This window comes from Syngnathus leptorhynchus, chromosome 10 (assembly GCF_054491065.1).
Source record: "Syngnathus leptorhynchus isolate UIUO chromosome 10, UIUO_Slep, whole genome shotgun sequence".
NCBI lineage: Eukaryota > Metazoa > Chordata > Actinopteri > Syngnathiformes > Syngnathidae > Syngnathus > Syngnathus leptorhynchus.
In genome coordinates this window covers 9,380,120-9,394,146 of record NC_141204.1, presented here as the reverse complement: position 1 = coordinate 9,394,146, position 14,027 = coordinate 9,380,120, and the positions used below count along the sequence as shown (strand labels likewise).

Here is a 14,027-nt window from a genome sequence, read left to right as displayed (position 1 = left end):
TTATGCAGATTCCATAAATTTTTAAAAATATTTTAAACCTAAATTAATCCAGGAAATTGATTTGCCAAGGACATTATTCCATAATATCGTAAAAATACCGTATTTAAAACAACAAAACACAATTAAATCCCGTGTTGCAGTGCCCTACACCATATTTTCTTTAAACTCGTTTGAAGACTTATTTTGTTCTTTGGCTTTTGACTGGCTAACTGTATGTTAGCCTGTGTCTCAATTTAGTTTTCGCTGTCTTTGAGATTGTTCCATATCTATATATGAAGCGCTTTGTGAAAGCTGTTGTAAAATGTGCTATATAAATACAATTGTATTGTATTCTGAATGAGAAAGACATTGTGCCTTGCAGTCAAAAATAAGGTTTAAAGTTTAGTACATTATAATAACCAGTAGGTTGTTTTCATTTAGGGAGGAAAAACAGGTATGTGTGGAAATACTCTCATCCTCTTTTGCCTTTGACATTATGCACGGAAACAAGACATGCGAACTCTGTATTCCATTAAAGGTAAGTAATTATAGAACCAACTTTAACAATACACGAACTGCGTCGACAGCTGCCATGCAAACAGTGCAACACTCTCGCTGAGTGGAACTGATACTGATGAATGATTGGATTGCAATTACCAATATATTACCACATTTTGGGGCGCATAGTATTAGAAAGTGGTTTTAATTATGCAAAGCGAGTATGTGACTATTGGGGCTCATTACAAATATGGTATGGTTGGAAATACTCGGGTTTTCTCATTCACGCTAGAAGAGTCAAGCGATTGAGAATAGAGACGACTTTGTCCAACAAGAGTTTTCAACATAAAAGCTTGTTGGCAAACCCTTGGAATGGTTCTTTAAACGATAACTTTGTTTTAATCAAATCACCAGTTGTGTTAACTTTCATTTAGTAATTATTTGGTCTTAAAATGTGGTAAGCAAGTCTCTAAACGAACTGCATTTATTTTTTAAAAGATGACTGGACCGGAAATGAGTACTGAAACATTTGTAACTTCACCAGCTTCTGTCACATAGCAGCTAGCCTAGCAAAATAGCTAGTTTAAGCCCTCGTATCCGTGTTGTTTTGTTTATTTTCCGGTGTGTCGCAAATTGCGGGTTTAGTGCTGGTACAAGTGCGTGTTGCTGCTGTGTGATGGACAAATTCGTCATCTGAGTCTCAAAGTAACTAAGGGTCATGTGGTACCTCTGCAGATGCTGAATGAAAAAGTGGGGGCGAAAAAGCAGTGGAGTGAAGCATGAATCTGCTATGAACGACTCCAGAGATCATTTGGGGATTCGGTCGACGCTAGTCGAAGAACTTTGGAAGAACTGGGAATGTTCACTTCATTATTACTCCTGGCCTCCTCAGCATCTTGATTGGCGTTCTACCTGGAGGCGTGGACATCATGGCCAGTCCATGGCAGAGCGACTTGTCTTATATGTGGGAAAAATATATGGACTGTAGGCTTCAAGGAGCGGATCTGCAGGTAGGTGCTGCAAAGTGCAACACTCAACTCATCTAGAAACATTTACAATTACATTGGAACATTTAGGGCCAGTTTCCTGATTGTTTATTGTGACGATGCTTTGCAATCAATCAAAAAGTACTTTTTCCAAATAATTGTGACGATGCTTTGCAATCAATCAAAAAGTACTTTTTCCAAATATCTCCACTGTAGTTTTCAGTCTTCTCATATCTTAATTTTGCCTCATATTTTGCTTCTGCCTTTTCACGAGTGAGTGATGAGCACAGTCCAAAAATGGCAATATTAAAATTCTAACCAGCATAGATAAATAACTGATCTGCATGATTTCTTTCAATAGGGGATTTTCCGTCTTAAAACAAATCTAAGCAGCTGAAATAATTTAAATTGAGAATGAGAGTATTGTGCGTGTGTGTACCGATTTATTAATTGTCATAATTAAGATTGAAGGATAGATTAAAGTCATGCAGCGCTTGTCATGCTCTCACAGTAATCAGATGTGAAAGAAAGATTGGAACAAAGTGATTCTTCATGTTGCCTGGGACACGGCAAAAACCTTCGCCTGTGATCCGCTCCATGTCATGTGGCTGACATGGAGTTACCGTGCTCAGGTGGAGGCTGGTGTCTTCAATTCAGAGTTTTTAGAAATTGCTTCTTAAGTCGATCAGCATGCTGCTGCTCTTTCAGTTGCTCTCCCACTGTCAGCCATTTAGTAGCAGCCTGATCACGAGACTTGCGTTAGGCCGTGGATGATCGAATTTTGCCAATATTTTAATCCATTATTTCTTTTTTCTTTTTACCAATCATTTAATCCATCAGTTCTCATGTTTGAGTAACCTTTTCGAGACTGTGGTATCCTAGAAGTTGTCCCATTTTGTAGTTTCCTGGAAATGTTTTGACTTTTCCTTGTGTGTTTTTTGTTTCTTTGCATTTATATAAAGCGGTCAGCTTTTCGCAATACTTTTGTCAAATGTATCTCATCGGCTGGACGATTATGAAAATAATCATATTAATCACAATAATTTGGATTGAGTTTGAAATGATTCATTGACTTCACATCTTTAATTTGATCCAACTACTCAATTACTCAACAATATCCTCACAAGCTCATGCTTCTTCATCCCTGCACGTTGAACACCTTATTCTTCAACTCTCTTTTGTTTTTGTGAAGTCCAAAATTAACTTGTGAAAATATTGTGAAATTCAAGCTGTTTGCATTTTCATTCTGTTGCATCCACAAGCCCTGAGCAACTGTGATGTTACTTTTATACAGCAAGCGGCAAAATGGCCACCTCATGAGAGGGATAAAAACCGATGAAATTAGCCGCTTAATTCATTTGCCACAAATGCAATAATAATTAGAATGTCGTCTTTTGACCAGTGCAGGTGCAAGATCTTTTTTCTACTTGACTTTCTCTTTAGGTCAGTGATGAAGATGTGAAAGTATCTTAACTATACTGACTTCCTCTGTTTTTCAATGTGTTTTAATTCCCATCTCAGGCAAATGCAGAAGTGGCATTAAAAAGATGCCGTCTTTGGTGCAAAAATAACTCAAAAGAAAGCTGCGATGAGTCATGTTGGGGAACCATAACAAGTTTGTGAATTTGCTGTTGGTACCCACTCACAGTCCCTTTTACGATTGGACATTGACACTATGGTAACAAACTATTATTTTAGCCTCGGGGTCTTTAGATTCAAGGCTCTCCTTAAAGTGTTCTTAAGCTTAAAATAGCATTGAATAATGTGTTCTTTAGCAAAGGCAAATCGCCTCCGCATAGCTGAGTGAACGTGTGAAGGCTGCTTTCCATGTCCACGTCTCGTTGAATTTTGATTAGGTAATTCGGTTTAGTGGAATGATTCTTTGGCTCGTGGCCAGGAATGAAAACGTGAAGTGGTGGATTGTCGAGTCTCGTTTTAAGTCAAGGGGATGTTTCAAAAGACCAAGAAAGGCATTTGAAGCGCCTGATTTTCAAAGTATACATGGGGATTAAAGCTCGGTTCTATTTCTTCATGAACTGGAAGAATAACCCTTTTTGTACAGAAATCAATTGCAGCCAAAAGGTTTTGGTGAAGGAAAGAACTTCCTAAGGATTTTAACATGTAAGCATTGCGACACACTTTGTATATTCCGGCCGCTTTACTTTTACTTAGTTTCTCAGCTCAGAAATGACCTGAAAAAAAAGATGATTCAGATGGTAAAGCGCTTTTTGTAAAAAAAAAAAAAAATATATTTCTCATTCTATTAGCAACGTTACATTTGATTTAATTTGATTTTGCATTCATGTGTAATGCATTGCAAAATATTTTTGTTCTTGTTTGTTTGCTATTTAATAATACCAAATAACATACAAATTGTTCCTTCCATATCATGTCAGAACGTTGGGAGTCGAGAAATAGCAAATAATTAAAGTGTCAGTCTGTGTATAATCTTTGTATTACATAAACAGCTTTTTGATAATGACAATAATTGAGACATGGAATGAAAAATACAAATCAAATTGTTTCATTTGATAATTTGATTTGCATTGCTTTGAGGCATTGTCAGCAAAGGCGCCTATTTGAATACCAAAAATTATCATAGCATTATTTCATAACAAGAAAACAGAATTAGCACTGTTGAACATGACCTGTATACTTTAGAACTCATTCAGGGTGGATGTTCGATCTTTGTTTTAAATTTCCAAATTCAAGTCAAATTTGAATTCATCAGTTCCAAGTGTTACCATGACTCACCAGTAACTCATTTGTTACATAAGTGCAAAGAGGAAAAAAAAAAAACTGTTTATACTTTATGGTAAACCTTATGATTAAGAACAAAATGGTTATGTCCATTAAATTGTATCTTTAATTTTGAGTCCCTGTGCTACATGTTTGCAACAAAAATGTGTTGTGCATTCTACGTATAACAAATGAACTACATTTACTTTATCTCAAGTGATGGAAAATCAACTGCTGTGGCCTACACATGAAAAACATGAAGTCAGACTCCAACAATTCTGTCTTGTGATTATCATACTCCGTCAATAAAAAGTGCTTTATTATGATATTTAGCTGGTTGTCTTTTTGAGGATGTTTACCCAGTCTTAGCAAAGACATTTTCCTGTTCTAGATGGACCACATGACTTTTTCTTTCTCCCCACATCTGCTTTCATTTTCAACCAGAAGTCCTACTTGCCTTTACAAACAACTACCTGACTAGTTGAATTATTAATATCGTTGTCAGGTAGAGGAGATTCAGATTACATTTGCGTCACAGTTTTCCCCCCCCCCACACCTGTATATATTTGTGACTAGTCCTAAAAACACTGTGTAACATATTGTTGGCCTGCTCTTATCATGCAAACTGTCCAATTATTCTTTGCTGCTCAATTTGGCAGCCTAGGGGGGGTCAACGTGAAGATATTCTCTTGATGGATGCACTGAGGAGTTAAATAAGAATAGCTTGTGCTCCGCTAGTTTTCAGCCAGCAGATAAGATTCTGTGCCGAGGAAAAAGTAATCATGGTCTCGATCTTTGGTTACTGGCTGACAGCAGCTGACCACAGCCTTCTTTGCAGTTTAACTGGAACGATACACTTGTTTAGGAAATGGTATGACTGGAGAGTCAACAAACATTTGTGGCTGACCATGTGCACTATTGCAGAAAAATCTGTCGTAAAATACTATTTCATAAAAATAAAAAAAGGAACAATCTCTATTTGTCTAAAGAAATTTCATTTCCTGCACCGTGTTTGAGTGCAGATAAGGAGCAAACATGCTTTATGAAAGTAGCTCCTTGACATTTTAGCTGTGACTCATCGCTCGTAAGGTAACGTCGAACATTAGGGCCTCCTCATGATGCTCATCACCCAAATGTCCAATTAGATCAGTAGGGATGTCAAAGTGGAAGAACGGAAAACAACAAATATTACATAACCTATACACTCCCCCTCATCCCCTCTCACGAGGAAAGGATCACATCACTGCCTCGCTGCTAAGTTGTGTACCGAGCGTTTCATAGAAGAGACTGGGGCAGCCTGAGTGACTCATCTACCAGACTCCCATGACTCGGCCTCCCGTGATCACCCGTGTAAAGACGCAGGTCACAGCAACAGATGCCCTGTAGTGCTAAATCCCCAGAAACTTAATCCAAAGTATTAGTTGAAGCAGAGTGTATTGTAGTGGGCCATTACTCTTAAATCTGAGGTGGTTTCTGATAATAAAAGAACCCAAATTCCATTCAAAAACTACATTTTCGCGAATAGAATCTTCCAGTAAATCGTCAATTCAAATGTAAATGGTAAATTGAGCAGGTTTTTTTCCCCCAAATGCATTCTCTCCAGTTCCAGCTGTTGATTTCCCAAGATGTATATGAACACTTTTGGGTAATCTCTTTTATCAAATCATCTCATCTAGCTGGTGCTCAAAGTATTCTAAAATTGGATTAAAATCTTCAGAGGTGGGAAAACAAGCAACCGCTGCCTGGAAATTGGCATCATCATGCACCACTCATTTCCCCTTTCCCGTATTAGAAGAAAATGGCCACAGCCACAACACTGATTGAGATTATTTCTCCACTTTTGGGGGAGTGACCCCATCCCACCTAGCTGGCCACCTCCTTTGGGTGAAACTCGCTTGTTAGACCCTAATGAGTCTGGTCTCCATCTTCATCATCTGGTACCAGTGATTTAGGCATATTCAACTTGGCAAACATAAAGACAATCGTATTCATAATTCCTAATAACACAAAAATATGACTTGCTTTTACAGTTGTGACACAGGAAGGAAGTTGATACGGATTCTTTTGCAGTAATCAATATGTCTCGCTTGCTTGTAAACAAGACACAGTTGTATTACTATTTTGTGTTATGTCAATGAACTGTCACCCCGCATTAATATGACAAAACGTCCTGGAACCAGCTATTGAGAACTCAAAGATGAAGACAAATGGCATATGGATGTTATTTACATTCCTTTCTCAAAGCATTCAAACAGTGAGGCTTTAGTTTTGCTGCTCCGGACCGAAAACATTCGGACTTGACATCAAATGATGACTGACATGGGATCAACAATTTGTATATGATGAAATGAGCTTTCACTTGTGCAACTCTTTAAAGTATTAAAGTGCCATAACGGTCTCTTATTTGATGCCTTGGAAATTCTTTTTTACTTTACTCCTGATACCTTTAGTGTCAAAAATGTGCTGACTCCATTTAATTTCATTTTGAATGTGATTGGTAAATACAGCCACATTCCAATTATAAGATTATGTGCACAAGTGTACAAGCACATTTTATGTTTATTTTTATTCACATTAAAGATGGCAAATGTTTTAAAATTATTTATCTTGGTCTTGTTATTTTATTTTTTATTTTTTTACCTGACAAAAATCTGGGATTTGAACAATCGTATGTATGTGGCCTTTCCACATTTTTGCAGTTAGATAGAGGTCAGAAGTTTTTGTACTTGAAAATTCATATGTTGAGTTTGAATTCTGAAAAATATAACAAACGAAAAATAATTGTATGAGACATTTTTTTTTCCACAGGTTTTATTTTTTCAAATACAAACCCAATCTGACTCCATACGCATCCATATCGACCAGTGTGTTTTCCTATAGTATATTTGAAGTTTTCAATCCGGTCAAAAATAGAATTGGTTTGATTCTTGATACTCTGATCTGTGATGTTCTTATCGACATGTTTGTCTCTTATCAGGTCAGCCTCCAGAGTCTAGAGAATTTCCTCTGTCTCTTCCACTATGTGCAGCATCACCCTCAGCACACCAAAGATGCACTGAGATTCTGGTAGGTGCCATTACTAGCCTCCTACCTATAAGGCTTTGTCTGCTCAAGACTGATGATATGACAGCCTTTTAATTCTCATCATCATCTTCATTTAATCGTATGTATTGGGACAGAGTTTGGGTCACTGTGAAGTTGGGTATTAATACATTGTGCAAGTGCAGCAAGTGATTGGGACCAGAGTTATGGATTTTATAGACGGAATTGTAATAAGGTAAACATTGCTTTTGTTTATGTCCAACTGTAACTTGACAAATGTTAACAGTTGTCCAGATTACAGACATTATTATATGCGAGAAATGAACATTTCCATTGTGAAAGACTGAGCATGGGACATTTTGGAATTCAAAGTGTAATCCGAGAGTTGATTTGTGCATGTCTATGAGAAATCGGTGCTCTCTTAACAAGCTGAAAAGCTGCAGGCGATTTAATATTTGACTCTGTAAAATAAGATTTGACGTTTCCTACTGTTGTTACAACAGAATGTACACCCAACAATCCACAACAATCGATTCAACCAACATGTGATCTAAATCAAGAATGCCTCATTGTCTGTGTTGTAGTTTTAGAGTGCACTACATGTGTGCATGTATTCATAAACTATATCACTCTGATTTAGCTGACCAAAATGTTAGAAACTGGTCTCAAACATAATGTAGGATTATTATTTTTTTAAAGCGAGGAATATAAAAGTAACATGTGTAATACTTAGTAAAGGAACAGTTAAGAAATTCTGTCAACTCTGTGCTATCAATGATCCCAAATAAGCAAAACGTCTTATCTACTGTAAATGTTGACAAATTGAATCAGTTACAACAGCTTTTCTGATAAACCGACATCTGTAGCAATGACTAAATTGGTTTCCAAAATCCCGCCATCTCAAAGCATGGCAATATAAAGCTTGTCACCATCACAGTTGTACTGGAATTGCAGGATTTGTGAGTGATGGTCTATTACAGAGGTCCTCTGCAGGTCATTGGAGGCTCTTGCAGTATTCCCAAGGCCAGTCCCCTTGCCATGTGACATCACATGCTTTCATGTGATACGCTGATCTGCTGCGAATCTGGAAAGCTTCCATTTGAAATTCCAATTTAATGGAATTTGCTCGGCAGAACAGCAAATTCAGTCAGTCAGTCGGCGCACGAGAAGGTATGCAGATACAGCCAGCGGTCGAGCTGCAGTCAAGCTTGGAATATACGCAAGATGGCGGGAAGAAAACTGTCATTCCCAATGATATTTGGTAAGGCAACCAAATATGTTTGAAAAGAGGATACTATAGACTTGAACTCTGCATTTTTTATCAATACATTTATTGTGTCTGTGATTGTCAAAGCCAGGTTTTCTTTCTGACTATATCTAGAGATGGTTCACTATAGAAATATGTTTTCGAATGACTTTAACATTGTTAGGAGAAATAACGGGTTAATTTAACTGTGTAGATGACATTATGTGTTTCTTAAACACCAAATACAAAGACGCGTTGGATAGACAGTGTGTCTTTTGACGCTTGCCTATATTTTACATTTACATTTGGTAAAACTTGTTAGAGGAGTGCTAATTACTGAGTTTGGCCTTTTTGGCAATTTGTACTATGTAACATTAGTTCTGGCTCCCCCTTACTGCAATACTGTTGTACAATAGGGATTACATAGTGACCCCAAAAGTACCACTCTATATGTTTTAGCTCAAAAGTGGGTGTTTACATTATTTTAGCTAGGATCATGTAGATTTTTTATTTTTAAATCTTCTAAACTCCTGTTTTTTTGTTTTGTTTTTGTTTTTACTTTTGATTGCTCTTTTTAATTTTCTAAATTATGACGGCTGTATACTGGAATTGTGGGACAAATAAAGGAGTAGCTTATCAATGACAAGGTTATACAAAAAATCAGTTGTCTGCTGTTTGTCTGTTAATAGGACTGTTGACAGTGTTGCACCACAAGTCTGTTTTTGCTTAACGTTTCCCTTCAAACATGTCAATTGAAAAATTTTAATAAAAAAAAAAAAAAAGCAATTTTTTTTTTTTTTTTATAATTAACAATTTTATGAATCGCTGGTCACGGGCAACTGTATTGTGCCACTGTTACTCCCCACCATTTTGTGTAAAAAAACGTGCAACCAGAGTGTGCCGCTGAGGAGGCAATGATGATACAGAATCACTCTGTGGGTAAAAAAAACACGAATTGAGCTTATTCTGTTTATTGCGTCTGTCGAACCCGAGATAGATTCCGGTGGTATCACATCAGCACACAGCATATGGCTCGGTTGAATGTCACAGCCAACGTAGTCTATCTAAAATCCATTTCTTTACAATTTAGATTTAAGCTGTTTTTATTTTTGTGTTTATTTGTGTCAAGCGTGCTGCCACAATTGTCACTTGATGTATTTCATTGATATAGTTTATATGCGGGGGCGTGGTTGCCATCAGGAATTTTGGTAGATTCCCGAATGGCCGGTCCAAATCCTTCCACACACAAATGTATTTTGGTGCATGATGGTTGTGTAATGGTCACGCATTCTTTGTTAGTGAGTGCTTGTCTTTCCTCATCTTATGTCACAATTTGATCAGTTTTTTATTTTTTATTTTATTACTGTTAAATTGAAAAGTGATTTGCTTTGCTTTTGTGCCACTGCTGCTATTGTCTATTTTTACTTGTTACTTTGAGGAGCAATACATATTGTATAATCCTTTATGTTGATCTCAGGCTCTCTCTTTCTGTTTCTTTCTCTTTTAGCTCAGACATGAGTGGGGCCAGTAATACGCTGGCAAGGGAGTTCCTGACTGATGTACACCAGCTATGCAGTGCGGTGGCACAGAGAGCAGAGGCACGGGAGGAGGATGAGGAGGAAAGTCATATGGTTGCACTGGGGGAGTACCTCGTCAGAGGAAGAGGATTTTTGTTGCTTAGCACCCTGGATTCCATCATTGACCAGGTGAAAATTTTCAGTGCCATATATAAGTTGTAATACATATCAGCAATGAGTTTTGTCTTCTCTGACCTTCCTCTGGTCTGAACTGAACTTCTTTTATGAAACAAACGTAGATTATTGGCCATTCTCACAGCTACTACTTCTATTTGTCAGAACGTGGTTATCACAAGTGAGAATAAACAGAATAAAAAAACTAATGGATGGATGTTATGTTGGACATCTACGTTATCTCTGCCTAATCTCATCTTTTTAGAACTGATATTTATCCACTGCCAATCTGATTATTGTGTGTTTTAATCTAGGAGCTGATCATTGTTTACATACACTTGACAAAATTGGTTGATTGTTTTTAATTAGCACATGAAGAAGTTGGTTCTCGCTGCAGTGAGGAATGCTGTCTGTCGCCCGGGTCTCGGAAGCAAGACAGTCATGTAGACGCTACATTGTTTCCCCAAGCAATAGCACTGAAGATTTACAGATGAATTTAACCAAACATAGTAAGGAAGTCTCAAAAAAGTCATCATAGACAGGTTAATTTCACTGCTCATGTTAATTTTGACTAGGTAATGAGAAGCAAGAGGGTACATGTATTGCGCTCAGTTGGTCTCAGTGGGTGTGTCTTAATGTGACATCAGAGTGTGACCAAAAGGTGAGAAGGGAGGCTTTCGAGGTAACCCCAGTGTGTTTTGTTGCTCACTCAGGAGCTGACTTGCAGAGAGGAGCTGCTCACCTTGTTGCTGTCTCTACTCCCGCTGGTGTGGAAGATTCCCGTACAGGAAGAAAAAGCACCAGGTTTGTACACATTATCATCATCAATAATAAATGTTTATGCCGCAACTACTAATAAGAGAACTAACTGCATAACAGCTCTTTTTTGTGTGCAAGCACATTGTACAGCACACTTTATTTCACGTCATAATTACTGCGTTTATTCACAGAGCTTTTTTGTTTATTGTCATACTTTGCTAAGCGTATGCACCTTTTGAACTCTGAGATTAACTTGGTCAAGTGTCCTAACGATGCAATTAAATATAACTGTTTTTTTTGTTTATTTCCCCCAGATTATTTTCAAAACTTGTTTTCTTTTTCCCTTTTCGACCAGTAGTTTCTAATGCTGTAAATCATGACTAAAGTGAGAACCATGAATTATCGAAGTGCCTACAGGAGCCTCTGACCTTTGGATGACACTGGTATTTAGTACTGGACTGATGATCGTCTGTGGCATAGACGCTAGACATTTTTTACTTTAATTATTTTCTTACTCACTGAATGTGTTTTAACAAGTGGGTAATGGTTTCTGAGAATTACCCCATGCACATGTGCCACCATGATAAGGAGTCTAGAATCCTGAAGCTAAACGTTCTGTGAGCTGCGTAGCCGTGTAATTTTTCTCTCTAAGGAGTGTTTTTGTTCTGTATTTCCAAAAACTCACAAGCGACATTTCTCTGTCGACAGATTTCACCCTGCCGTCGCTATTAGAGGTGTTCCTCAGCCGGGAGGTAAAGGCCGTGCCTCTTAGAGCAGGACAGAAGCCTGGGACAGATGAACAGGAAACTGGAAAGAGGCCGCGTGTCGGCAGTGGCACCTGGAAATCAAGGAGGTCACGTAGGACAGCCCAGAAATACTCTGTAAAGGATGCTCGGCGCTCCCAAGTTTCTACCTCAGATTCAGAAGCCAATGCTGAAGACAAGGCGGGCCCGAGTGGCACAAGGAGCAGAAGGTCGCATGGCTCTACCATCCGTGTACATCATCTACATCATCGTTTGGAAGCCACACAGTTAACGGACTCAGCGACCACCACCATGGAAACCATGAGCGCGCCATACCTTCATCCCAGGGTCTCTGGGTCTCACACGACGGACACCGAAACTCTGACAGACCCAGCTGCAATGTCAATATTTAATCGCATGGAGAACTCACCCTTTGACCTCTGCTACGTGTTACTTTCATTACTGGAGAAAGTGTGTAAATTTGATATGAGCATCAATCACAATCCTGGCTTGGCAGTCAGTGTTGTTCCAACTCTGACCGAGATCCTCACTGAGTTTGGAGATTGTTGCGTTCCAGGAGGTGGTGGAACAGGGGCCGACGAGCTTGCTGGGGGCTGGACAGAAGAGCCAATTGCACTGGTGCAGAGAATGCTTCTGCGCACAATTTTGCACCTGATGTCAGTTGATGTCAGTCAAAGTGAAACCCTTCCAGATAGCCTGAGACGCAGCCTGACCGACCTGCTACGGGCCACTCTAAAAATCCAAAGCTGCCTAGACAGACAGACCAACCCCTTTGCTCCTCGACCAAAAAAGACCCTACAGGAAGTCCAAGAAGATTTTTCTTTTTCCCGCTATCGCCATAGGGCACTACTCCTGCCTGAGCTTCTCGAAGGTGTATTGCAAGTCCTTCTGGGTTGCCTGCAGGCCTCAACACCCAACCCTTTCTTCTTTAGTCAAGCACTAGACCTCATTCATGAATTTGTCCAGCACCGTGGTCTGGAGCTTTTTGAGACTACAGTACTGCGTCTAGAGGAACTTGGGATGGCGAGGGATTCAGAAGTAGGAGGCGAGGCTTCAGATAGGCTACGAGGTTTAATTGCCGGGGTCTTCAAGATTCTAAGTGCAGTCAAGAAAGCCAAGTCAGAGCAGCTACATCAGTCTGTGTGCGCTCGACGTCGTCACCGACGTTGTGAATATTCCCACTTTCTTCATCATCACAGAGATCTGTCGGGTTTGCCCGTCTCCGCTTTTAAGTTGGCTGCCAGGCGGAACCCCTTTGAAGAGGACGGCGAAGGGAAGGAAGGAATGGGGGGTGACGCAGTGCGTTACCCCGAACGCTGCTGTTGCCTGGCCGCCTGTGCTCACCAATGTCTGCGGCTCCTGCAACGCTTGTCGTCCAGCGGACCGGCCATATTGCAAGTACTGGCCGGGGTGCAGGCTGTTGGAATCTGCTGTTGCATGGACCCTCGTTCCGTGATACGGCCTCTCCTGGACGCCTTCCAAGCGCCAGGTCTTCGTAGTTATCAGTCTCATGTTCTCAGTGTTCTCGGCAGACTAGTACTAGACCAGCTCGGTGGAGGACAGCCCTCGGAGAGAGCGAAGCTTGCTTCATGTAACATTTGCACTTTGGACCACAGTCAGTTGCCAGGCCTGGAGGAGACGCTACAACATGGGGAACTTTCAGCGATTTCTACCAGCCTATGCTACCGCTCCCAGGGGATTCTGCCAAGTGGAGGCAGTGCAGAGGACATGCTATGGAAGTGGGATGCCCTTGAGGCTTACCAAGAGCTCGTGTTTGGAGACGACTGGCACCTGAGCCAACACGTAGCTGGTCACGTGTGCCACTTGACACTGCGTGGCAATGCTGTCGTGCAGTGGCAGCTCTACACACATATCTTCAACCCTGTTCTACAGCGAGGGGTCGAGCTAGCCCACCATGCCCAACAGCTTGGAGTATCTACAGTTTGTACCAAAGTCTGCGGCTATCACACACAGTGCCTGCCCATAGAGATTCTACTCGTATATCTGCAAGCATTACCCGCCCTTCTCAAATCCAGGTAAGTGATCTGTTTTTTTTTTTCCCCCTCTGTTCATATTATTCTCTTCAATACTACTTAAAGGCGTTAGGTGCTTTAAGTAAGAGAAAGATGATTGCCTAAAATATCTGTTAATAATCTGATAAAAAAGGATGCTTGGTATTGATTATATAACACATGAATTTTTTTTTCTTCATTATTGCCTGATTATTAAATCCATCCCATTGTCATTAGATCGGTCCAACCTTGTCATTGCTAATTGATGCTAATCAATAATTTAACAAGTGACCTGGGATACTATTGTTAGG

The 14,027-nt window shown here is 39.7% G+C and overlaps 1 protein-coding gene across 3 annotated transcripts in view; it reads left to right on the top strand.

The window, feature by feature from the left end:
* The first annotated feature begins 357 nt into the window (after positions 1-357).
* The window catches only part of lyst (lysosomal trafficking regulator), a 36,798-nt gene continuing 23,128 nt past the window's right edge, over positions 358-14,027 (top strand). For all 3 annotated transcript variants that reach the window (XM_085921642.1, XM_085921643.1, XM_085921641.1), the window contains exons 1-6: positions 358-517; positions 1,213-1,487; positions 7,180-7,268; positions 9,998-10,196; positions 10,895-10,985; positions 11,649-13,740. In XM_085921642.1, the coding sequence (XP_085777768.1) occupies positions 1,407-1,487; positions 7,180-7,268; positions 9,998-10,196; positions 10,895-10,985; positions 11,649-13,740 (2,552 nt within the window). In that variant the 5' untranslated portion in view covers positions 358-517; positions 1,213-1,406. The remainder of the gene's footprint in view (positions 518-1,212; positions 1,488-7,179; positions 7,269-9,997; positions 10,197-10,894; positions 10,986-11,648; positions 13,741-14,027) is intronic.